The sequence below is a fragment of the Cloeon dipterum genome, chromosome 1, assembly GCF_949628265.1.
Source record: "Cloeon dipterum chromosome 1, ieCloDipt1.1, whole genome shotgun sequence".
Classification (NCBI taxonomy): Eukaryota; Metazoa; Arthropoda; class Insecta; order Ephemeroptera; family Baetidae; genus Cloeon; species Cloeon dipterum.
In genome coordinates, this window is record NC_088786.1 from 42,317,738 (window position 1) to 42,343,076 (window position 25,339).

A 25,339-nucleotide genomic window follows, 5' to 3' on the forward strand; every position below is an offset into this window, starting at 1 on the left:
AATTCTGATCGGAATGAAGGTAAGAAATATTTCTTTGAATGTTTTTGCGTAGGTTTCCTTCGCAGGACCTCCTGCTGAGCGCCGTTTTCAGGTTGTGCAAATCTGGAGACTTCAATGCTTGCATTTCCTTGGTATTTCTTTTTAAGAAGTAAATACGCAAGCAGTTTATTTAAATATTAACATTTTCAAAAATTCTCCTGCCATAAATCAGGACATTTTTATCTTTATTATTTACCCTGAGAATATAAGGATTTTTAAATTCAATAATCGTGTGGAAAGTTAGGTGTGAATTGAAAGGCAAACAAATTTACTAAAAACCAACAATTAATTTAATCGCACGTTAAATTATACATATTTATTCATTTATTTATTTACTGATGTGTGGGACACGAGCGAGTCTCATCCTAACGGTTTTATGTACACATAGACAAAAAGCGACGCGTGAGAGAGAAGTGGGGGAGGCATAAATTAAGTCGACCTTCGTTGAGAGATGAGCAATGGCTGGGCCGGCGACACACACGTTCTCAGGACAGTCCTTAGGCGGCCCCCGCGGCCCCTGAGGCGGCCGACGACGACGAGGCGGCCACTCCGCTCACCAGCGAGAACAGCGTGCGGAAGATGGAGAACTTGACCTGCAACGCGATTTGCTTTTTACCAAAAGCACACGCATTAGTCATTAGCCTCGCACAACAACCCCTGCACCCCCAACTACCCCTACCGTTACACATACGTACACCTAGAGGCTACTGTGCGAACTAATAACCAGTACGATTCAAGCAGAATATATTGCCATTTTGCCCTTACGAAATCTGGTTTCTCTTTAAATTTGGGGGAAAATTAAGGGTTTTCAGGTTAGACAATTTGGGATAAAAATCTCAATAAATCAGGCTCAGGTCGGATTCTAAAGGTTAACCCAGATATGAATTCTAGTCTAACCTTTTGACTAATTCAATTTTGAAGGAAATTTCGAGTCTAGGCAAATAATTGGCTTAATTTCCAGGATTAGGGTTAGAGAAGCCAGATTTTTCATCCTGTGTTAAGGGTGGCATTTTAGAGTTCAGGTCTCACCCTAAGAACGGCCGACACCGAGTCACTGAGCAGTCTCAGGGGGCTGAAAGCGCCGCCAGCCGCTGCTGGGTCCTGAAAAGCAGAGAAAAATGTTAAACAAAAACATAATTCGACCTGAATTCGAAACTTACGACAGGCGCCGCGTTGGGGTCGGGGGCGCCACCGATGCCGAGGACGCGAGAGCCGACGGCCGTGGCCGCGGAGGAGGCGGCCGAGCTGCTGGCGCCGAGCACGCTGGAGATGAGCGAGCCGACGAGCGCCGTGGCCGAAGATCCGCGCGCCGCGATGTCCTGAGCGGCACCCACCGCCGCCGTGCCCGCACCCTGAGCCAGGGTCAGGGCGGCGTTACCCGCTCCGGCAGCGAAAGTACCCTGAAAAATGGAATTTAGTAAAAATTGTATTTATCACGAGACCCTTTCCCTCGCTGTTGTGTTGGTAATTGTTCGAGTGACGGACCCTGAGACAGGTTCAGGGCATAGAATTGAAAAATTGAGACCTTTCACTTGCACTGATTTGGAAAGAAAAATGGATTGTAAAAAATTGTTCTTTTCTTGCGCCGAGTGACCTGAGCGATCGCCTCTCACCTGAAAAAGCTCTGCAGCCATTGGAAAGGCAGATTTAAATTATGAAATAATGCCTCGCAGTGCTAAGTATTTATTATTTTTTTTTAATTTTCACCGCGCACCGGAATCATATTTATTTCCTATCATTTTCGTGCTAAGCTGTTGCGGTTTTTTTCCTTATTGTGGTGTTTGTTTGCTCGGCTGCGTGTAAATTGTGTACGCGCGCGGCTTTAATTTGTAATTTATTGGGATGCAAAGGCGAAAGCGCGGCGCCGAGCGAGTGAGCGAGCGAGCGACGAAACGAAGGAGCAAATAAAGGCACGCGCCGCAGAGGAAAAGCGACAGGTGATTGTGCTTTTTGCGGCGCGAAAGCGAAAGTTGAGCGATCGCGTCTCGAGAGCTGCTGCGCCGCTGCCGCCGAGAGCCTTTCGCCTGCTCGGCTGCTCGCTCGACTTGAGCTCACAGCGGCTTTTTTCTGCAGCCGCTACTTGCGGAAAAGAATAATCTTAATAGCGAGCGAACGAGCGAGTGAGCGCTGCGCAATGTAATGCAAACCTGAATTTTGTACTTGAGAGTTTAAACCCGTTGATACGATCAATTTGCCATTACTCATTCAACCTTCAGTTATTTTTTGCTCCGACTGAGCAATAGATTCAATTTTTTGCTACATTGTACCTTTGTAACTTCCTGAATGAAGGTTCAGGCGGGTTTAGATCGTCAGGTAAAAAGAGCAAAAATTTTAAATTTAACAAATTGTATTCTAAAATTAATGAAAATTGATAAAAGCTCTGAATTACCTTCGTACCCTGAGCTCAGGGTATGTCTTTCAGGTCAAAATTTGAATAATTTAAAGATTGCGAACAAGATCAAAGCAAAAAATAATTTTTACCTTTGAAATTGAACCCCTAGATGAGCTTACCCTGAACTCAGGGTCTAAAACAATTTTATTAAAATGATGTAACCAATTTCTACCCATCATAAATCACTCCTGGGGCTTTAATAATTTCCAGGGTTATAAATCTGCAACCTGAGCTCCGGTCTAGAAGGTTAAACCTTTTGACAATCCGAAAAATTGAATAAATCTAACCCCCTTCTCCAGAAATTAACGCACCCTGACTCAGGTTAAAGAAATTTTCAAACCTGAAGGATAAACGAATTTAAGACCAGCACCCTGAGCTGTCAATCAGGTACGGAACCTGTCAGGTGAAAGGTTGAAAGAAGAACCGAGGTGTCGAATATACAAAAAAAATAACATTGAGCGCGGACCGAGTTGTGTGAGTGTGTGCGTGTTAGAGGGGAGGGTGAGCGAGGGTTGGTTGGTGGGGGAGGGAGGGAGGGTTGGTGGGGAAGGGAGACTGACCCCTGCGGAACTGCTAGCGCCGAGAAGCCCGGTGATGGCCTGGACGGTACGCTTGTCCCTGCGCACCATCTCGGACAGCTCCTGCGTCCTGAGGGCGCGGCGCTCAGGGTCCTTCTCCTTCAGGTTGAGCACGGCCGCCGCCAGGATTTCGTCTTCCAATCGCTGCTCCAGTTTGATGGCCCTGGCCGCCAGGTTGGCCGCCGCGGCCGCCGCCACCTCGTTCTCCAGCTGCAAGACGTACGCACCCTTTCAGCCACCCTGACAAACTACCTTTCAGCTTTCCAAAAACGCGATTACACACCTGAGGGTGTTTTTGTTGTGCCTGGATTCAGGTTAAATGCGTCAAAATATTTATCACGACTGATTGGTTTTTAAATCAGATTTGGAGCGATCGCGGAGAAAGGTCGTTTCTCGGCGCGTGATTTGTCGGTGAAGGTCGTTGGAAAGCAAAAGTGTTTGCCCGGCAGTAAATTAGCGACGACGAATGAAAGGGGCTTTTCATATTCTTACAATCCCAGTCTATACCTGTGTGTGTGTTTGCAAGGTCAGCGTGCGAGAAACGGTGAATTAGTGTTTGTTAAAAGTGAGTGAGAAAGAGAGAGAGAGAGAGAAAAAAAAGGAATATATATCGATCGATACATATCGTCGGTCGGAAGAACAAAAATTGTAGGACGAGCTGCGCGCCGCTGCTTTCGAGTTTAATTGCGGTGGAAAGGAGCAATTTGCCGGCAATGCATCTCTTTCAATTAAACGAGCTTTCTCCCGGGAGCGAGCAAAAAAGCCGCCGGAAGTGACGCAATTTGCATGCACTCGCGCAAACAAACACCGACGCGCGAAAAGCCGTTAGAAAAGTGCACTTTCCAATCAAGCAATCAATCGAGACGCGCACTAACTACTCGCTAAAAATAATCAAATTAAAAAGCGGTTATTGCGAAAAGTGCACTACGCTAATTCCTCAGGGGATGCGAGAGAGAGAGAGACTGACTGACCTCGTCAAGGTCGGAGGGCGTGGCCTCGTCGATGGGCAGCTCGTCCTCGGGGTCGTTCTGGCGCTGCTGCAGCCGCGACCGCTGCGGCGCCGCGCTGCTCAGCGCCACACACAACAAAACACACATCGCCGATCTCAACTGCATCTTCGAAAGTGTATAGTTTTCCTGAAATCAAAATACATATTTTTACATAAAACCGGTATTACCTTCAATTTACAAAAAAAAAACCGGTAGTACCTAATAAAGTTTACAAAAATAACCGACAGCTGATATTTTAGAAGATACCTAATTGGGAAAGAGTTTAAACTAATTTTCAGTTCGATAACACCTCAGGGTATCAACTGAAGAATAAGGAAGTGCTGAGGTAAAAATTTCAGGTGGCTGCAATAAAAATTGAAAAACCGGGTCTTGCTTGGCGCAGCTGCCTGCAATCTGATGTGTGTGTGTGTTTTTTCAATGGACCGATTAACACACTTCCTAGAGGCGAGTGACGCAAAAATTTGGCTGCTCTCAATTCGGAGCGTGAGGTAATCGAAGAGGCCCGCCGCCGCCGCCGCCGGCCGAGAGTAAAAGTTATGCGCGCGTAACAGATTTTTTTGTTTTTTTCGTGAAGCGGGCTCAACAAGAATTAAATCTTGTTGATTTTTCAAAAAAGCCAAAAGTGAAAAATTCGGAAGCGGGGCTGTGTTTACCTGGCAAAGGTGCCGTGTGTGTACCTGAGGAAGGTGCTTGCCTGCCGAGCAGTCGGTCGAGAGTGAAACCTGGCTTTGTCGAGAGCGGCGCCAACAACGAGAGCCGAGAGCGAAAGGCGGAGAGGGGGCTGACCACCGCCACTTTTCCGAATTGCAAAACTCCCGTATTTTACGCCGATTTTAATATTATTCGCCCCAATTTTTTTTTCAAGCCACCTCATTCCCCAGTTCAACCACGTCCGCAAACCTGTAAAAATAAAAATGCAAACGTACGCACCTCCGGGTTTCTCCATTTTATTTATTTTAATTGCCACCGGTCCGGCACCGCACCGGCAACTCTGAATTTACAAATAATAAAAAGGTATTCAGGGTATTCAGGGTATTCAGCACTGAACTGAACTTCTAATTAATTAAAAGCGTTTGATTTCGACACTATATTAAATTAAAGAAAACTGAGATTTAAGAAACTTGCACAACCTCATCTCAAGGTATTTTTTCTTAAATCTTCCTGAACCTTCTTTCAGGGTATAGTTCGAGGACCCTGAAAATGATACCCCTTCTAAGTGCACGATTTGTTTATTTATTTTAAGATTTTTTTTGTCCCACCGCACCAACCTTAACTTTCAAATAAATATTAATCTTTTTTTTGGAGAGTGCGGCGTGAAAAAATATTTTAATAAAAATTGCGCGCCTCTTTTCTCCTCCATTGATTGAACAATGAGAATGAGAAGAGACCGTGCTGTCACAGGCGAGCGATTGTTGCAAAAAGCGCGACTGCTGGCATTGACAAAGAGAATCGCCGTCGCCGCGCTCGCAATTCAAGAGCGTCGAACCGATTTTTCTCTTGGCCGTACACACACAATCGATCGCGGACAAAAACGTTTTTCATCCTGCTCTCTTTCTCTGGCCGTGAAATGAAAGCCAGCGCGATTTCCACACTTTCTGCGGCTTTTCCGGTCCATCGGTTCCGAGAGCGATAAGCATTTTATTTTTTCAGAAAAAGCGAATTATGCAAACGAGCCGGCTGGTCGGTCTAGTCGGAAGCAGGAAACATTCGGCGCGTTTGTCTCGCTCCGCTAACTTCCGTTTCACTAAATTTACCAATTAATTCGACACGCAAAACTCTCACGCAGATTGCATTCTTTATTAGCCAAGAAGCACAAGGCGCGCTTGCACTTCGCGGAAATGAATTTCGGAAACGATTGTTTGTCATTTTTATCCATGATTTCAAATTACTTTTAATTCATAAATCAAGGAGATCATTTCTTTTATGGGATTCCTAAATTTTTGAGTAAAGTAAATAAAATTTTCAGGTAAATTCAACCTGAACCTGTATTCAGGGTAACCCTGATGATCGAGTGCATGTAGTTCTATGTACTTCAATTAAAAACCACCTTAAAAGTTGTTCGCAGATCAATTTTTCGATCTTTCAGGTACAGAACCCTGATCTTGATCTCAGGTTAACTATGCACAACTCTAATTTTTAAAAGATTAACCAGATAATCTAAAACATTCGATGCACACTCACCCTAAAAATATGCAAATCGCAATTTTTATGCTAAACCTGAACTCAGGGTAACTCTAAAAATTTTCAGCTTTACAAAAAAGATTCCAAAAAGTCTAAATTAGAAATCATCTTTGACAAAATTTATCTCTATTTTAAGAAATGCGACCTACAACCTGACAGGTATCTAACGTTCTGAACCTGAACCTGATTCCAGAGCAAATCGTTATGTAAATGAGATTATCCCGCTCCTAGAGACGCACTTCAGATCAATTTGCATGCAATGAGATAAACACATAATTACATCAAGCATCTTATAGTTGTACCTGAGTCCAGGGTCAACCTGTAACCTTTAAAAGGTTAGGTTGCGTCTCGGCGGCAATTGTGTTTGACGTGAAATTTTTAGCACATAGTCTCTAAAACATTAATCTTCGATCTCCTGTGTGTAAGAACATTAAATAACCGGCTACCCTGAATTCAGGTCGAGAAGGTAGAGTGTGTTCATCCGAAAATTGCAACTAACGTCTATTACGCTGGTCTGGCTGGGAACAAAATTGGAGAATAATTTCGTTATGTCAGTGGATGGAGGTGTCGGTGTCGGGATAGGATGTAGAATAATAGAAAGTAGATAAACGCTGATTAATTCCGTGCTTTCCAACACTTTTCCGACGACTCAGTCTCTCAGTTTGTACTTTCATCGGGACGTGAGTGTGCGGAATTCGACTATGTGTGCAAGTGACGCAATTACTCGCCAGTCAGCCAGCCAGCCAGCGAGAGTTTCGAGTGCAGGCTGGAAATATGAAAGTGACCAAACCAGACACAGCATCTTCTTCTCGTTACGCAAATCTCTCCCGGCTCCAGCAGCACCGCAAACTAATCTCGGATCGACCTGCGCGCCCTGACTCAGGTCATCCAGCGAAAAATGTCCCGAAAACGAGATCTTCTAACGTTATGCCGAAAAATAATAAAATAAACGTAGAATTTGATTGGAATTTAGCCTGAGCAGGAAAAGAACGAACAGGTGCTGGTAAAAGTCAGGCGTCAGGATGACTTGCTCTTTTATTATTCCATTCGTTAATGCACCCATTATGAATTTGCCAGGATGACGGTTCATTTCTAATTAAATCATCCACAAATTTTTTTACCCTGATTTCAGGGCATGCAGTTTCCAATCGCTCTAATCATGATGTACAAAAAACTCCACGCACCCCGTCACCTGAGCTTCACAGAGAAATGAAAATCAACCTTAAACTCAGGTTAAAACAACCTGAATCCAGTCAGGTCGCTTTTTAATCTCATCAGTAATTCAGGAAATCCACACAAATCGTTTATTACATTTGACACTATTGCAAAACGACCTTCAGGTACCCCATAAAATATCAGGGTAACCCTGAATTCAGGTACATAAAATTTTAATATCACTCATTGTAAGAATTCGATGCAGGCCTTCTCTATTTGAATTGTAAACCATGTCTCCAGGTCGATCGAAACGAAACACTCAGGTCCCTGCTTAACCAATGCGCGCGATGATTGGAATTGTCGGTTTTCAGGTGTCGTTTGAAAAGGGTAACCGCGCGCGGTTCGCACACTCCAGATTCGAGCAAATGCCGCCTCCGGAGAGCGATTGGTTTTGTCGAGATGACGAAAAGGGCGTGGCCTGCCCAGGTAATTGGTTCAATGAAAGCGAAAGCAAGGCCGCCTACTCCAACGCCGAGCGCCGCGCAAATTCACCTGATTTTTCCAGAAAAATGAGAGAAAAATCAAAAGACACCCGACGCGGTAAAGTCCCCACGCGTGCGTGCGTTAATAAAGTAATTCACACTCTCATTAAGCTAACTCGTTTACAATCTCGATGCTCCTAATTAATTCTACGTAGAAAATTATTATTTACTAGTTTTAATTAGAGTCAATTTTTATTTTAAATCTCAGGGTCACTGTTGAAATTTAAGGGCTTCTTGTATAAAATTGCTTTTCTGCAATTTTGGATATTATTTTTCACGTCCTGTAAGGGCCTGAAGGGTCTGGAAATTTCTTACCCTGATATCAGGGTGGAGGACTTTAACCCTGAAAGGGCAAAAACTATTTTATACCTTCAAATGGTGTATAATCAGGGTCTGAAACTACCGATTTGGCGACATTTTAAGTTTAATTTCTCCTTATTTTCACTAGAACCTGAATTCAGGTTAGATCGCACCCTGAAAAAAATGACAACCTTTTTAGACGAATTGCACGGGGCTGACTGTGTCGATTCCGTCTGCTCTATATTAAATAATAATGAACGCTGGATTATGTCGAGCAGAGAAAGAAAAATAATAATGGAAGTGAAGGTTTCGCAACCGTCCGTGACATAATAATACACGACACACACACACACGGCGTGCAGGAACTGGAGCTGCCGCCGCGAGATGTGGAATGAGTCAGAAAGAGAGGCAAAAGCGGAACCTAGCTTTTACTCCGACGACGGCGGCTGCGACGGCGGCTGCGACGGCGGCGGCCAAGGCTCGGAACTACTATTTTTAGCACTCAGTCTTAACCTGCGACAATCGCTTTTCGTGCGGAACCAAAACTCACGCCGTAATTATGTACCAGATCCGCCGCGAGTGTGAATGTGAAGGCGGCCTCTGCCGACACGCACGCAACCCGCGAAACTCGACACCGCAGCGGCGCAGCCTACGCATCCGGCGCACCAAAATATCACTAACATTTTTTGGTAAAAATAAGTCAAGTGACTTTATCTGCATTTTCAGGGAGATTCAGGGTCTTAAATTTATTTTAGGCAGTTTCGATTTGGGCTAGTTTAATTCACCAGGGCCCAGATTGCGATTTGTGTTGGTTAAATCAGTCAGTTTAAAAAATTCGCCCATTTAGAAGCTGCGCAGTAGACTTGTGCGCATCTTAAGCATGCGCACTATGTTTCGATCGCTTCCAAATCTCACAAGGAGGCTGAAATACATCACTGCGCATGCGTGACCTAAACCAAAACCTTCTGCGCAGTCGTAATTCCCACCGGGGGCTAGATTGCGATCTGTGTTGTTTTCCCGCCGGTCAGAATTCAAAATGGCGTCGAAATAATGGAGGCCAATCAGCAGACAGTCCAGCGGCTAATCAGAAGCGTCAAAAAAGAGGCGTGCCGACCCAATAATTTTTTTCCCGCGTATTTTGTTCCAATTCCATCAGCCTGGTGTGCCATCTAACGGTCGGTTCGCCAGTTAATGGGCTATCAAAAATAAATAACAACAAAAATATTCATCGTGCTGAACCTATTTTCATGATAAATTTTCCCGTCGCACTCTTCCAGACGCCATATTTGCGCGTCGCGTGAATATGGACCCCGGTGTTCAAAATATAAAAGTTCCAAAAGTTTTTTTAAGTTAAATTTTATAACAAAAGAGGTGAATTCTACTAGCTCTTTGCAATTAATAATAAAAAAAAATCATGTTCTTTTCTTTAAGAGTCTTTTTAAAACATTGATTTTCTAATTTTTAAATGGAATTTAAATTGAAAGTAATTTCCATAACGCATAGCGAATAAACTTTATTGCTGTTCAGTTCAGAGAAGGTTTAAACGAATCTAATAACAATTAAGGAACTCAATTATTGCAGTCGAATTTCGCACGTGAAGTGAGATTTAACGCTTCAAATCCGGAAATAATTGAATCGGACGTAATCCGCCGCGAGTTTGGTCAATTGAAACCATTTAATGACGCGACCTCTGAGTGGAGAAAAAGGCGTCGGAGAGAAAAGGAAAAGAAATTAGTTGTATTATGCAAATGTTTGTGCGCAATCAACGCAGCAGACCATTTCATTTGCAACTCTCGGCTTCAATTTGAGCTGAAGGGTCGCCTGCGTTTCCCCGCTCGCTTCTAAACACGTGCAAATCAATTAGAATTCTACTTGAAAATGCTATTATCATTAATAAATTCGCTACAGGACATGAAATTGTTCTAAAAAGTGCCCTTTGTTTAACATGTAAATGGAAAGATTTTAGTTAAATTTCGATTTTTCGGCAGGACACTGCGCGGCTGCCCTCGGCCACAAAAACTAAGAGAGCGAAAAGAGATTTGAGTGCGGTTGAGTGTCTTACTGCCGACCGCAAACTCGGCCCAACACGCGGAAAAAACCTTCTGTCGAAATTCAGTCGAAAGTCTAATCAATTTTCCCGTCTAAAACCGAACCACAACAAAAAATGCGGAAATTAATATATTCATAAAAAGTTTAAAAACCCATAGATAATTCCTAGAAACGAAGTGAATCAGAAATAACTAGAAAAATAAACTGGAGATTTCAACGCTTGAATTTCCTCAAGAATAAAATGCACCTGAATATTGGCTTTACCCTGACCTAAGTCATTAGACCCATCGTGATAAATATTCAACAAATCAATTTGCCAGCTGTAACACACGCTTAATGGAAATTTCACACGCGCCCTGACGTCAGGTGCGACCTGAGATTTGAATTTGCATCGCAAAAAGGCTAATTTCGGCGTGATTAAGCTTTGTTTTCGGTCAATTTGGCAGCGCTCACGTTGTTTTTCAGGTGGCGGTGTGAGGGGAGCGCGGCCAGGTATAAGAGCGTCGCCCCACCAGTGCAGGTCCTAAGTTTCGCTCTCACTCGACGCCTGCCCTCGTCCAGGTGAACACGCATCGATCCTCAGCCGCTCCACGCAACACACACCGGTCAGTCTCGACTTTTATTTTTGTTCGGATTCTAAAATTCGACCTTTTTCACCCTCCCCGCCTCTGCCGAACGGTTTTATTGCTTCCGAAAATTCGGCAGTTTGCCGAACCTAAAATTTCTCCGCTCGCACGCGATGAGTGAAATGGAAAGCGAGAGTCCTGCACCTGCAGATTTCACTTTCCTTTTCCTCTTGTGTGCCGGGTCAGTTACATCTCTCGTGGACCAACCTGAAATGGGGGAAAAACCCTGGTTTTCGTTTCCGAAAATTAGAAAAAATTGGAAAAGTTTGATAAAGCGTGGGATGTTAGATATTTGTTAATAAGATCTGTACCTGACCTCAGGGGATATTTTGCGCCTGATCCCAGGGTATATTTGTGTACCTGAGCTCAGGGTTAATTTTAAAAATGCTAATTTTTAAACTCCACAAGCACGTGGAATTCCCCGAGCCTGACACCAGGGTTGAGTTTTATTATCTAACCGCAAACAACCTTCAGTAACCGGTTGTTAGAGTTAATTAAAAAATGTTCAATTGATTTTTATTATTAAATGGGTCAAAACATTGCCACACACTTTAAGTGAGCATTGTCCAGTTTTAAGAATAGTCGCAATTGAACTTTTTAATAACGATTTGAAAGGCAGCAAAAGCCACAGCGACGCGGTTACGGCTTTTAATCAGAAAAAATCAAAGGATTTTGTGAATGAATGAACGCGCGCGATTTGAATGGAATGCCGTAGAGCGTAACCTGGCCGGCGGACAAAAGGTCGTTTAACCTTTACAATTGAGCGAAACAAATTCATTTCAGTCGAGTGTTTGGAGGTTTTTGCGAAAATGCACAGAAGCCGACCTAGATTTCAAGGATTCGTTTTATATTTTGGGCGTGGCAATATTGCTCCTGTCGGCCTCGCCACATCGTTTGTTTCGCGCGCACAGATCATGCAAGAAGTAAAAAGAGGAAAAAGGCGGAAGGCGGCGGCACCGCCGGCGACAGGCACGAAAGCGAAAACCGCGAATCGAGCGGAAAAGGCGCGCGTTTTCGGCGACACAATCGTGCGTGTCCAGCCAGCCAGCGCGGTGCCGCAATTCGAAAGTAAAGCGACAAAGCCGCAAATCAATCGACGATTTCCGCGCAAATCGACAATTTCTAAACTCTCTAGACCTGGCATCAGGGTGTAGGTGTGCGACCATTTTAATTGCAAATTTATTACGTGGTGACGTCACTTCCGCTCGTCTTCCTCGTAATTGATGCGCAGCAGCTCGGGCCTTTTGCCTCGCTCGCTCGCTCGGACGCGTTTCGCAATTTTCCGCTGCGTTTATTTATTTGTATTGCCGCAAATGTCAAGTTCGAATTATGGTTTTCCCGCAATAATTTATTGCGGTGATTGTTGCAAGGTGATTGTTTGAGTAACACAGTGTTGTTCTCGGTGTGTGTTGCAGCCGCTGCCATGAGGACGTGGGTTCTGAGCGCCGTCTGCCTGCTGGCGCTGGCCGCCCTGGCCGCCGCTCTCCCGAGGCCACTCGACGACCCCAAGGTCAGCCCCGCACTAACCCTCATAATCACCCCTAACAATCGATTTAAAACGCGCACATCTCTCATTTTTGCACCGCAGGTCGCCCAAGGATACTCAGGGTAGGGGCACTACCCTGAGCAAAAATTTTACTTTCAAAATAGATTTTATTTGGTTTAAAAAGTGAAAAAATCATTTACCCTGATATCAGGGCTCATCGACCTTTGAAAATTCAGGTCAAACAGGGTTAAGGCTTAGATTTTTGTCAATTCGAATTAATTAAAGATTTTTCCTTATACCTTTTTCAACCTGGCAAGCAGTTTAATCACTGATCCTGACCTCAGGTTGTATTTGCGAAACCCTGAGATAAATTTGAGCCCTGCAGGCTAATCACGTGCTCGGTTGACTCTTATGCCAACTTGATGCAATTACATAAAAGACATAATATTTCTGCGTGCCTGACAGGTCTTACAGAACCTGAACTCAGGGCCTAGACGCGGCGCAACAATTTAATTCTCTTGGTCGGCTCAGGATGCATATTCACGAGAAGAAGGTTGAAAGTTGTTATCTCTAATACGGACGAGATCTGGTCCGCGAAGGTTGTGCCGCGCAGACCAAGGTCCTCGGCACCCTGAGCACAGGGTACCTACCAGACCACGCCCGAGTTACCCGAGCTCCGGCTCGGCTTGGGAAATTCCTCATTTTTTTGTCGTGAGATCCATGCGATTAAATTATCCGCGTCGAATGAAATAGCAAAAATTGAAATCAACGTACGCACTCGAGCGAAATCGTGTTTGTTTTGGCATCGTTTTCGCACTATCACGGACCAGGTAAAAAATGTGTCGTGAAGAGCGAACGGCCTTGACGGCGCCACCGCACTCGAAAAACTCGTTCTTCTCGCGGGATGGTTAAATTAATATTGTAACGATGCCTTGTCGGCTGATTTGTGGCTTTGATTATGGTTTATTATTCAATTCTAAAAATTCAATTTTTGCTTCAGGGTAAAAAATTAAACGCCACAAACAATCAGGTTGGTTTGGATAAACACTGGTTGTTACACGAATCAAATTTTAATTTTATACAATTCTCTAAACCTGATCTCAGGGTACTGATTTACCATATTAAATTAATTATACCCTTTGGATCAGGAAAATCACCCCTCCCCTCCACCTGACATCAGGGTAAAGGTGCCGCACCCTGGGAAAATCCTCCCCCACTAGACTGTCAGGCTTAATGAAATTTTAAAATATTCTCCGTCTGCCACCAACCGACGTTTGGTTTCGGTGGCAGGTGTTTTACCCTGAAAAGTAACCTTCCCGAGTATTGACTTAGTTAGTCGAGCCGTAGACGGTGGGTGATAATTAAGTTGCAACAGTTTCGGGGAATTCTGATCGCGCGGCGATGAGGTCGGAGAAGAGCCTTGGCAAAAAAAATTCGTCCCCTCGACGCGAGAGAGATGCTGTGCTGGAGCCGCGAAGCTGCAGATCGAAAAGCCTCGAGAGCAACCGGTTTTTCCTCGCGTCCAACGAGCGACTGACCCACTTTTCAAAGCCGACCGGTGCATTATTAGTTTATATATTATTTTATCCTTTCTTTCGCCTGAAAAACGAGTTCAAAGACACCGAAGCCGGTTTCATTTTCTTTCTCCATTCCGTATGTGAGTGTGTATGTGCAACTGCATCCACACACATCATGTAACTACACTCGCTCTCGGTTTCTCGCGTAATCGACACGCACGCAAACTCTCGATCTAGCTGAGCGTGAAGCAAATGACATCATTCCGGCGTAATCGTAAAATATAAAACTCGTAGCCTGCTAAACGACCGGAAAATGTAAGCGATCTCAAATTGTCCACGTCAAAGAGCTCTTTGTCTAGTTGCGACCTGAATTCAGGGTATGTATTCAAATCAAAATCTTTGGTTGGGAAATAAATCGGTGAAAAAATTTTATTCAGGGTAAATCTACCCTGACGTCAGGGTATATACCTTAAAATAACCTTTAAAAGGTAGAGTTTTATAGCGTTACCTGACCCTAAATTCAGGGTATGTCCTGAAATCAAGCTTTGATTGGGAAATTAATCGGTGAAAACTTTTAATTTCTTCTCAGGGTTTACCTACCCTGACGTCGGGGTATGTTCGGAACATTTTCAATAGAAACAATGTAAAATGAGTAACTGACCCTGAATTCAGGGTATGTATTGATACCCCTCAAAACCCTGAATTATTTGCAGGGATTTCGAAAATTCGTTCATCTCCATTTATAGCTCTAATTTTTTTGAACACGTCATACAAAGATGAAAAGAACTGCCTGTCAACCTTTCAACCTTTGAGAGGCAAAGAGAATGGAACAAAAGAATTCGGGAACAAAGGATTAAAGCCGAGTCGTGACTCGTGAAATTATTGTCCGAATTAAAAAACCCGTTTGCATAATTAGCACTCTGATTAGAGGCTTCTTCAGAGTGTGGCAACGCGCGTGATGCTAGATAAAAAAGCAATTAATTCCGTCGCGAGCGGCCGAGAGATGGAAAAAAAGGGAAAGTTACGTGCGTAACTTTTATATTTTTCGTTAGTTTTATTTACATTTTCTCCGAGTTGTGTGCTTTTGGAGGTTGAACGCCGCTTTTCTCATTCGCTATAGTAGACTAGGCTCGCTGTGTGTACATAACACTACCCCCATTTGAATGAGGCAGCAGCTTTTTCACCCCCGTTTCACCCCCAGCCCTTAATTTGCTTGAGTGGTGACGCGCCTCTTTTCAGGAGTCGACGCCAGCGCAGCAGCAGACGGACGATCTCAGACACAAGAGGACCATCGGCTTCCTCAGGAGTTACTTCCCCTCGCTGACCGAGGTACGTCCGCCCCTCCCCTCAACCTGACGCACCCACGCCCACCCTGACTGCACTCGAAACCACTTCTGAGTTCTTTTTCAGCTGGAAAATAATCATTTTCAGATTTATAGGGGAGGGAGCTGTATACTCTGAAATCAGGGTGGAGGGGAAATTTTAGTTTTTTATTATTTTTAAACGATTTCATGGGTTTAAAGGGGCCTGACCGCTCGGTCTCATCTTCAGTCGATGGACGTGGATTTTGGGTGTAGGAAGAGGCTGGTGGGAAAAGGCGGTCGCAAGGTCGCGCCGCGTGAAAGCGGCCGTTTGATCAAACACTCTATTTGCACTCGAATGAGATCTTTGTATCAAGAGACGCCGACCTTCGCGCTCTCGCTTTTCAAAAACCCGCAACAGACTCGGCGCATTCCTCCTGTCCAACCAATCTGCCCACAAATCACGTTTCTTCGACGTTTGACCGCATTATTGAATAATATCGCCTACCTGATTTCAGGGTTAAAAGTCCTCGTTTAAAATCGCATAAATCAATTTCTTTTAAACTTAATTAAAAATGATAATTAATTTTAATTGTAGTGTAGTATTTTAGTTGGAAAATAATTTTGAATTTAATTATAACAATTAAAAATCTCCGAAGCGGCTAGATAAATTAAAATGTGCAACTGTGCCGCGGGGCGTGCGAGACTCGCCGCTCGGAGGATGCGAGAGATGAAAAGTGCACTTGTTTTCGCATCGATTAAGCGCGATTGCACGCGTCTCAGGTTTGCAAACGTCGCGCTCGCTCGCGAGAAGGGCGATTATGAAACGGCGGCGACCTCGTTTGCGCGTCCGACCGAATCAAAGAGAGTGAAAGTTGTTGCTCTGTGCATTTGAAGGCGCCGTGTATGCACTCGGCCGATCATTCATTGTGCACGAGATGCACAAAAAGCTCAGCGCGCGCGCCTGCCTTTTTGTCTCGTTTCTACGGTGAAAGCAAACAATCTCGCACCCTTCTCTTTTTATTTTTTGCCATTTAATTCCTCTCCTAAATGCATTCACTTTCTTCGTCGGCGAAAAAATTCAAATATAGCGCGGCTAGACACAAAAAATAGAGAGACAGCTCAACAAAATGACTCTTGATTGTGAGCAACGCGAATTGAAAGTGTCTCGCTCATTGGTTTGTTAATTTGTTTGTTTGTCGCAAGTGTCCAAAAGCGGCGCCGACCGATCAGTTGCGACAAAACGAGAAAGCGCAGACCTTTGCAAACACTGTAGCATTAATTGCGGCTAAAATAATCGGATTAATTAATTAGAGGTTTAAATTTCAGTGAAAAAATTTAGTTCGGATAGAAATCATCCCCTTTGCCTGATTTATTTAGGGGATGAAGTTTTTTCTGCAGTCACTAATGTGATTTTATGCATTTTTAGAGTGACTTTAACGAACGAATTTCGTTTAAATAACAGTTTCCCCTCCTCAACCTGTAAAAAAGGTTCAGGTTAATGACCCTGATAAATATCAGGTTATTCGGATCATCACGGTACGATTTCTAAGGATCGAAAGTCACCAATTTAATTAAATTCACGAAAAATGTTTGGAAATTCGTCATCTAAAATGCCCAAATAATCAAATAATAAATTTCAGGGTAAAAGTGGGCAACCCTGATAAAATATTTCGTTCTAAAAATGTAAATTTTAGGATTATATAAGATTTGATAGACTTAAAAAATCATATTTCTCGTAAATTCAGGAATATTTTAAAAATCAGGTACTCACCTGAGAAAGGTCAAACTTCCTGAACCTAAACTCAGGATATATAACTTTAACCACAAATATTTTCAACCCCGTCGGAGCTCTAGGGGCTGTTTTACAGGGAGTTAAAAATTCCAAATCAGTCGAATTTTCTAAAAAAAAATTTTTTTTGGACAATTTGGACAATTGCGAGGACAAAGGACTGTTCGGACACTTCGGACGGACCGGTCCCGTTTTTCAGCAGCGTTGTTGCTCTAGATTTTGGACCGCAAGATCCAGACGATCACGCGCTTCCTGTTCCGGCTGATCGGGCGGCTGGTGCTGGGCGGCGCCGACAACGGCGGCGGCGGCGGCGGCACCGACGCGTCCTCCTCGGGGGGCGCGGGGGCGTCGTCGTCGGGAGGCGCCGGTAACGGGCGCCGCATCAGCATCACGCTGCCCACGTACCCGCCGGGCCTCGACGACGAGGACGAAGAGGAGGACGAAGACGACAACGAGACCGCCGCGTCCGCCAACGACGTCGACGCCAACGCCACCTCCGCAGGGCCGGTCTGTACCCTGAGAGCCCACCGCACCCTCAGCCCGCTTTGCATGACCGCTTTGTTTTGTACTCACCTTTCACTCTCTCACCCAATAGCTTTTTTACTGTGTTTTGCTAACTCTGTGGTTGACTCAGGTTCTCAGGTCTCAGGACCCTGACTCAGGGTCTAGGTGTGTAACCCTGGGAAATTTATCTGTAGCTAATTTTAAATAGCAGTGAGGAATAATGACATCAGTCCTGATGATTAATGAGTGCAATATCAAATTGACAGGTCCCATTGGTACCTGGCGTCAGGGTCAGTTTCAGAGGTGGATATTTAAACGAATTCTATGATAATTTATTGTTGAAAATTTGTCATATCAGGTTGTGGACCCTGATATCAGGGTATTTACCCTGGAATCAGGTCATGTGCCCTGAATTCAGGGTACATACCCTTAAATCAGGGTATTTTTCTAGAAATTCTCAAATTTTATGAATTCCCTTTTGACCCTGAAATTAACTAGAAAATAATTTTCAAGGTCCTGCCGTCTAGGATTTTCTTTCTTATTACGTAAATAATTACGTTTCACGGTTGGTAACGAGATCAATTCAAGTGGAGTTCGGCGCGCCGCTTAAAAAGGATGATTGTGCAGAACGATTTTGGTGGTTAACCCTTTGTCTCGGTGTTTGGCAGCGCTTTCTCGCAATCACAATCGCCGCCGCCGTTGCCGCCGCCGAGATGACATAACGTTTATTTTGCGCAACGCGTTCTCTCGTCGCAGCGAGCCAGCAGCGATCGCATGTGTGTGCGCAACGCACTTTTTGCATTGAGATGAATGACGAAGCACAACACACACTCCTGCGCGGCCGCGCTCTGTGTAACCAATTTCACAAGAAACAAGGAAAATCAAGCGACACCGCCGGGCAAAAATCCCCAATCACGCATGACTCGAACAACTTCCCTTATTCATTTTCACAATCGATTTCTCTGATGAATTCCCAATGAATGAAAATGATTTAATACTCGGATTTCGTGCTGGGTCATTTAAAGCCGCACAAAATCTTCCAATTTTTCAATTATATTTCTATTTCTTATTTCTTCTCAGTTTCAGAATAATCCGCATGCATCGGAGCGTTCAATGTATCGTAAATAACATCACTAACGAAGCCAAGACCAAAAAATATTAAAGGCCCACTGCAGTCCACCATCTTGATTTTTAAATTAATTTAAAATAAATCAACATGGCGAATTGCGTGGAAGTTTTGAGGTCTTTTAAAGCTTTTTACAATTTAATTCCTTTCATAAAAAAGCTTTAAAGGACCTCTGAATTTGGTCCGCCATCTTGGATTTAAAAATCAAACCCTTCTGGGAAATAACGCATCTTCATTTAATGTGTTGCAGGAGGAAGTGAAGAACCGCGTGGTGCGCGCTACCGCCGAGGAACCTCTGGAGGCGGAGAAGGAGGGGAAGGAGGACCAGGACGCGGCCGCCGACGACCAGGACGCGCGTGACAAACGCTTCCTCTTTGGTTTCGGCAGGCAGAGCGAGGAGGGCGGCCAGGGTAGCGGCGGCGGCTCAGGCAACTTCCTCTTCGACCTGATCAGGGTATACTTGCGCCTGCGCGCCCTCTTCTCCTACCCCTCTCTGACAGAATAACCGCAACCTTCACCCATATACCCCTTCTGCACTAACAGTCGCCGAAACAAAGAAAGGAAAAATGGCTCCGAAACGAAGTAGGGGAGGGGAAGTCAGGGATGGTTCGTTTCGGAGCCATTTTGCCTTTCGTGGCGTCTTTCGGGTTGTCTTTCGGCGGGAAAAACGTGTAAAAAACGAGCGGCGAATGCAGGACACGGCGACGCGGACGGCCAGGGCGGCTGGCGGCTTTTACAGGATGGTGGCCGGCACGGACGGTGAAGAGGGGGACAAGCAGGCCATCCGCTACAGCCCGTGGCTCAACGGCAAGAAGGATGAGGAGCCGGAGACGGCCGCGTCCCACCTCTCGCTCGGACTCAGCGGCAAGGCGTCGGTAAAAAGCAATCTCCAGAGACTCGTAGCCGCAGCAATTAATTATTTTTTGTACAATAGTGTATCATAGACAGTTGTTGTTTCGGCCAACCGCCACCGAGCGGCGCAGGATTCTCTTCTTATCTATATTTTCCGCCTTTTCCTGACCAAATTCACTTTCTCACTCTCTCTCAGCACCTAGTTCCGCCGCGGGTTCCAATTTTTTTGCATGGTTGGAGCCCGTCGCATCCTCCCAACGAGCAAAGTTCGTTGCGGAACTCCATCCACTCAAAATCACCAACTTAGTTCGATCAAAAACGAGCTTTTGCCGAGTTTTAATCTAAATTGCGACTTGTTGAGCAATATAAAATGGCGTCTTCTTACTCAAAAGCTCGTTTTAGTTCCAAATTCGTCCGCTTTTCCGCTAATTCTCTGGTCTATTCGTAGCTCATCGCCGGATCTGGCGCGACCGAAGATGTGAACGACCACGCGACGACAGGACCCTCTGCGCCGTCCTATTACTCGACCGGCGCCGCTGCGGCGATCGCCGAGACCCCCGAGGTCGACGCCAAGGAGGACGGCTACACGAGCGGCATCCCTGGCCCCATCACGCGCCTATTCGTCATCGCCAACCGTGGCATCTCCAACCTCGTCCAGGACCTCATCCTTGTGAGTTTCATTCTTAAAATTCAAAATGGCGTGCCAAAGAATTTTTCCACTTAAAAGTAGATTTGAAAACAAAATGGTGGCACTTTAATTTAAAAAGCACCATCTTGGATTTGGAATTAACAAAATAGACCCGTTGCTTTTGTAAAAAATTTTATGATGCGAAAGTTACGGATGATTTAAACTGCGCATGCGTCAAGTGTCGTGTTTTGTAGTACAGCTGCGCTCTCCAGGCCCCCTAGCGAGCATCACTGTAAAGAGAAGAGTTTTAAGAGGAGTGTAAGGAAAGGAGTAGTGGAGTATCAGCTCTGATGCCATTGTCGCTTGTCGCCTGCTGTTATCTACTCTCCTTTCCTTACACTCTAGTGTGGGCGCGGTCGTAGCGGGCAGAGCTCTTTCTCTGTAGAATGATGCTCGCTAGGGGGCCTAGTGAGCCGGCGCATCTGATTGGTCGCGGCGCTGCTATACTAGAAAACACGACTTGACGCATGCGCAGTTTTAATTTAATTGTGAAAAATGATCGCAATGTATTCAGAATGATATGAACGCCATTTTGTACCTTTATAATTTGATTTTTTATTGAAACTAATTTTTAACCTTTTTCCACAGCGTTTGGCGCAAACCAGCGAGAGGATAGTGAACTTCAAGGCCCGTCTGATCACGTCCATCATCTAAGAAGGGAAACGAGAAGGAAAGAAAAGAGCAGTCGTCAAGTTTGTTCTCTCGATTTATTCGTTCGGCCGACATGCTTCAATCAATCATTTTAAAATCGCCACTTGACACGGCTCTGTCGCGTCCAAAGGACCTGACTCAGGGCCTTTGCACTCGAATGTGATATTTCTTACGTTGTTTACGACGACGGAAGGTGCGCGTTTCTTCTGTAATTTTGCCTTTCTCCTCTCTTACTCTCTCTCTCTATCGCTGTATCTGTATCTGTCTGTCTCGTGTGTGTAAATTATTATTTTATTTTCCTACCGTTTTTCGCACTGCTTTAAGATTATGTATCATTTACGTGTATAATACTGCTGCTGCTTAACTAATTCTCACGCGTCTGTAGCGAGTACGAGTGTTTTCGATGTAAGTAGACTTAAGACAGCCGCTCAACCATGAACCAATCGGACACAATCAATAAATAGAAAAATAAAAACTCGTGTGCTTACCCCCCGAAATGTTACACTGTGTTTCATTCAAATGTACTGAAAATTGTCCTTGGCTTCGAGCAGCGGCACTTGGTCCGCCTGCCCTTCGAACTCGAACTGCTCCAGCCAGTCCGTCCGGTCGGGACGCAGCAGCCCGCACAGACGCACGCCCGTGAAGTCCACCGCGTTCTGGAAGAAGCCGCGGTGCCACGGACTCCGACGCTTCGACTTGAAATGCTTGTACCGGCCGCAGTTTATCCGCTCGTTCGTGGTCATCGCCAGCACCACGATCTGAAAATTTTATTCGGGTCCTTTAAAGGTCTCAACCAGTCGCCGTAGTGGAATTGGAAGCCATATTGCAAGGATTTTAATTTGAATAACTCGTGAAAATCGGTTTTCAACGTTTTTTTAAAAATATCGGTCGATACATCGATATTGCGCAGTGTTAAAGGATAGGAAAGTATCGATATATCGCCCAGCATTGACTGATATTTTTAAAAACGCCGCAAACGCCCTAGGAAATAAAATTAATTAATATTATCCATTTAAATTGGGGTCTTAAGAGGGGAGGTAATTCAGGGTACCTGGTAAACCTGGCAGAGGGTCAGAATTAAGACCCAGAGTGAATGAAAGCCAGCGTGCACCGCGATCCAGGCCACCCACGTGTCGCAGGCCATGACTGTCAGCACGTCTGGAACATAATCAGGGTAAATTCAGGTACAACCTTTCTCAGGTAGATTTTGTATCCCTGTCCGGGCATGCACGAATGATGAAAACCGGGTCCCAATTCCCAATAACGTCAATATTTCCACTTTTGAGGGGAAGGTGAAAAGGTAACTGATACTCACAGGAGGGGAGCGATTCGTTGACGGCGCGGGGGCAGGTGATGTGCCAATAGGCGCAGCAGCCAGCCAACATGGCGACGCACATGACCAGCAGCATGACTAGGAAGAGCATGAAGTGCCGGTGGTTCTTGGCGCCCACGCAGTTGTTCACCCACGGACAGTGGTGGTCGAACTTGGCCACGCACCGGTTGCACGCTGAGCAGTGCTTCGACCTGATTGGCCGACGCACCAGGCAAGAGCTGCAGAACCATTGCGGCTCGAATCCGTCCCGCTCCGCAAGCTCGATGATCACCTGTCAAGACAAATCCTTTAAGAATCCGCCATTTTGAAATTTACAAAACAAAATAGCCGCTAAATTTAACTTTCAAGAACCATTTTTCTACAACTTATCACTGATCCCAAACAACTAAAATTTCGATCTTACCCTGAACTTCTGGTCCATGGTGGTGGCGACGACGCCAGGGTCACCGCGCCAGGTCTTGAGGTAGGCGTACCAGAGGATTAGAGAGGAGGCGAGGAAAGCGATTGTGGCGATGGCCGGGAGAACGGCCGCCAGCCGCAGCAGCCACACCAGGTACATCCAGAACTTGGTGGCCAGGTAGATGGCCATCGGCAGGATGTTGGACAGACGCTCGTCGAACACCACGCTCGAGCCGAAGTGGAAGGCCACGAAGAGCAGCATCAACACGCCCAGCTTGGCCGCCGTCGGCAGCGTCAGCTCCAGGATCACGCCCACCAGGTAAAAGGCGAAGAATGGCGAGCCCATCATGCACCAAAAGCGCAACCTCTGCGGAAATACAAAATGGCCGTGCGTTTAGGGCGTTAAAATGGAGCAGAGAATCAGGGTTGTCAGTCACGTCGCATTAAAAATGTCTTAGAGTTGGCAATCTGACGTCATCAAAGAATTATTTTGAACCTGAGGGGCCTTTAAGGTTTTAACAAAATGGTGGATGCTGATAAAATAACGGTTTTTGCGTCCGCCATGAATTTTTTTCAAATGGGAAACGATTCAGAGAGTAGGAATAATCGTTATGTTGACCCAGAGTTATCCAAAATTGCCGAAGATCGTTAAGCAAAATTCAAAATGGCGGCTTACCTTATCTCTAGTGACTCTGTGACAGGCGTTACGCCTCGTGGCTCCGCCCAACTCGTGCACCTTCTCCATGGTCTTGTTGTTCATCCAGCTGGCAGCCTTATTTATCACAAGAAGGCTGTACGGAGTCATGCCCTGACCAATCAAAAATAGCCGACATTTATAAATGGCGGATTTGTTTTAGAATTAGTTCAAGATTGCGCACCTGGTTGTTAGGAATGTCGATGCTAGCACCATGGTCGATGAGCAGCGTCATCGCTATAGGATTCTTGGCAAGAACGGCGCAGTGCATTGCCGTGTTGCCGTATAGTTTGTCCTGCGCAGACGTGGATGCACCAAATGTCAGAAGCAGCCGTGTAGGATCCAGGCTAAAAACATTATTATATAAGTAAAATGGCTGCCATTGGCCATAATTCGATGAAGAACATTATAAAATGGCTGGAAATTTAAATTTTTCAAAAAAAGATGGCGGACAGTGCATGTTTCCTTTAATGCAAAATGGCGGATGCTCATAAATAAACAATTAAACGTCAAACAGGATCTTATTTTTTAAATCGGAGACGAGTTCTTTAATTCTATGGCTTATAATTTAAATTTATATAACCAAGATGGCGGACAGTGGGTGTGTCCTTTAAATTTTATAATCAGACTTGACCAATATTAAGAGAATTTCGGAGTTCTAGCGGCCATCTAGAGTTCCATTCCAAACCTTAAAGGACTTCAACATCCGCCATTTTTAAAATTCTTAAAATTTCGCGCCATTTTTCAAACTCGTACTTTTGGTTCTTGCAGACGCTCCACATGAGTGGCGTCATGCCAGCCTTGTCCTGCAGATTGACGTTGACGCCCTTGGCGACGAGGTAGGCGACGACGGCGGTGAAGCCGAACTGCGCCGCCAGGTGGATGCACGAGCAACCCTCGCCGTCGCGCAGCGTCGGGTCGGCGCCATATTGCATCAGCAGCGCCACGGAGCCGAGGTGGCCCTGACGCGTGGCCCAGTGGAGCGGCGTCGACTGCAGCTCGCCGCCCACCGCGTCCACGATGGCGCCCACGCCGATCAGGTAGCGAATCAACTCGCGACGGTTGTTAATGGCCGCCCAGTGTAGCAGCGTCACCGTCTCGCCGTCCGCGGCGTTCACGTCAACGCCCCCTTCGATCAGCTCGCGCACACGCTCCAAAGCGCCATACTGCGTAATAAAAGAGGGAAATTTTTCAAAATGGCGACTAAATTAAAACTGAATGAGATCTTTTTTATAATTAGACGTTCATGCATTTTCAAATTTAACAACAAATTGATTTGCAGCTTGTAGCCGCCATGACAGTTTTTCAAAATGGCGGATATCAGGCACTTTAAAGGACCTAACCGGATTTTTTTTCATTTTTAAAAATACTAATGTATTTTAAAATATGTATCCACCATTTTAAAGATGGCCGCCATTAAATTTTGAAAAAATCTTTTATCAATGGAAAGTTCCTTTAAAGAGCTGATCAAATTGTATTAATTCTTCGGTTCATTTCACGTTTAATTCTGAAATTCTTTATAATTATTAGCAAACTTTGCATTACTTTTCCTTTAAAAGTCTGCATTCCAGCACAAATCGTCAGGTAAATCTCAAAATTTAACCAAAATATATTTAAGTTCATTAAAAAAAAACTATTATTTTGCGTAAGAACTTGTATTTTGTGATATTTGTTGGTCAACATCCTCTTTCAAAATTGATCAATAAAAATTGATTGAGCGGCGAGGTCAGCACGAAGGGCACAGACTGACCTGCGTGGCCTTGACGATGTCGTAGCCGCTGTAGTCGTGGGCGGTGGCGTCGCCGGCCGACGGCTCCGTGAAGATGGTGCTGGTGGCGAGTTGGTGCTCCTTTTCGGCGCGCTGTGCCGACGCGCCCGGCTTGCACGCGTCCTGCCATTTAATTTTGTCAGTGTTGATTCGACATTTTAAGGGGTTGCGAGGGGGTTTCACCTGCGCCATTCGCTGCACCGGGTTGCACATGCTGTCCTCCCCCGACATGCTGCTCGTTCACGCGTCGAAAGGGCCGAAAAGGCGCCGAAACCACCACTTCATGCCCGCCCCTCCTCTGTCGAATCGAATCGAGCGACCAAAACAATGATTACGATTACGGCGCTGAAGTTCTC

At 45.2% G+C, this 25,339-nt stretch overlaps 3 protein-coding genes across 4 annotated transcripts; 1 reads left to right on the forward strand and 2 right to left on the reverse strand.

Annotated features, from left to right (window-relative positions):
• On the forward strand, positions 1 to 21,286 carry LOC135945993 (uncharacterized). 2 transcript variants are annotated; one of them, XM_065493970.1, is made up of 9 exons: positions 1 to 19; positions 10,712 to 10,851; positions 12,288 to 12,382; positions 15,115 to 15,204; positions 17,185 to 17,475; positions 18,849 to 19,052; positions 19,294 to 19,473; positions 19,899 to 20,120; positions 20,727 to 21,286. In XM_065493970.1, exons 3-9 carry the CDS (start codon positions 12,296 to 12,298, stop codon positions 20,790 to 20,792), a joined length of 1,140 nt encoding a protein of 379 aa, XP_065350042.1. In that variant the 5' UTR covers positions 1 to 19; positions 10,712 to 10,851; positions 12,288 to 12,295; the 3' UTR covers positions 20,793 to 21,286. The 2 variants fall into 2 exon arrangements, with proteins under 2 accessions (XP_065350042.1, XP_065350050.1); XM_065493978.1 differs by lacking the exons at positions 1 to 19; positions 19,294 to 19,473.
• LOC135946016 (uncharacterized) lies at positions 307 to 4,792 on the reverse strand. Its single transcript, XM_065494014.1, has 6 exons — positions 4,673 to 4,792; positions 3,981 to 4,145; positions 2,992 to 3,219; positions 1,200 to 1,439; positions 1,069 to 1,140; positions 307 to 632 (listed from the first exon to the last, which is right to left on the reverse strand). Exons 2-6 carry the CDS (start codon positions 4,122 to 4,124, stop codon positions 537 to 539), a joined length of 780 nt encoding a protein of 259 aa, XP_065350086.1. The 5' UTR covers positions 4,125 to 4,145; positions 4,673 to 4,792; the 3' UTR covers positions 307 to 536.
• Hip14 (palmitoyltransferase Hip14) lies at positions 20,827 to 25,339 on the reverse strand. The gene is made up of 9 exons (XM_065493957.1): positions 25,167 to 25,339; positions 24,966 to 25,106; positions 23,972 to 24,381; positions 23,400 to 23,562; positions 23,198 to 23,329; positions 22,526 to 22,888; positions 22,105 to 22,393; positions 21,841 to 21,947; positions 20,827 to 21,547 (listed from the first exon to the last, which is right to left on the reverse strand). The coding sequence occupies exons 1-9, from the start codon at positions 25,212 to 25,214 to the stop codon at positions 21,305 to 21,307; spliced, it is 1,896 nt and encodes a 631-aa protein (XP_065350029.1). The 5' UTR covers positions 25,215 to 25,339; the 3' UTR covers positions 20,827 to 21,304.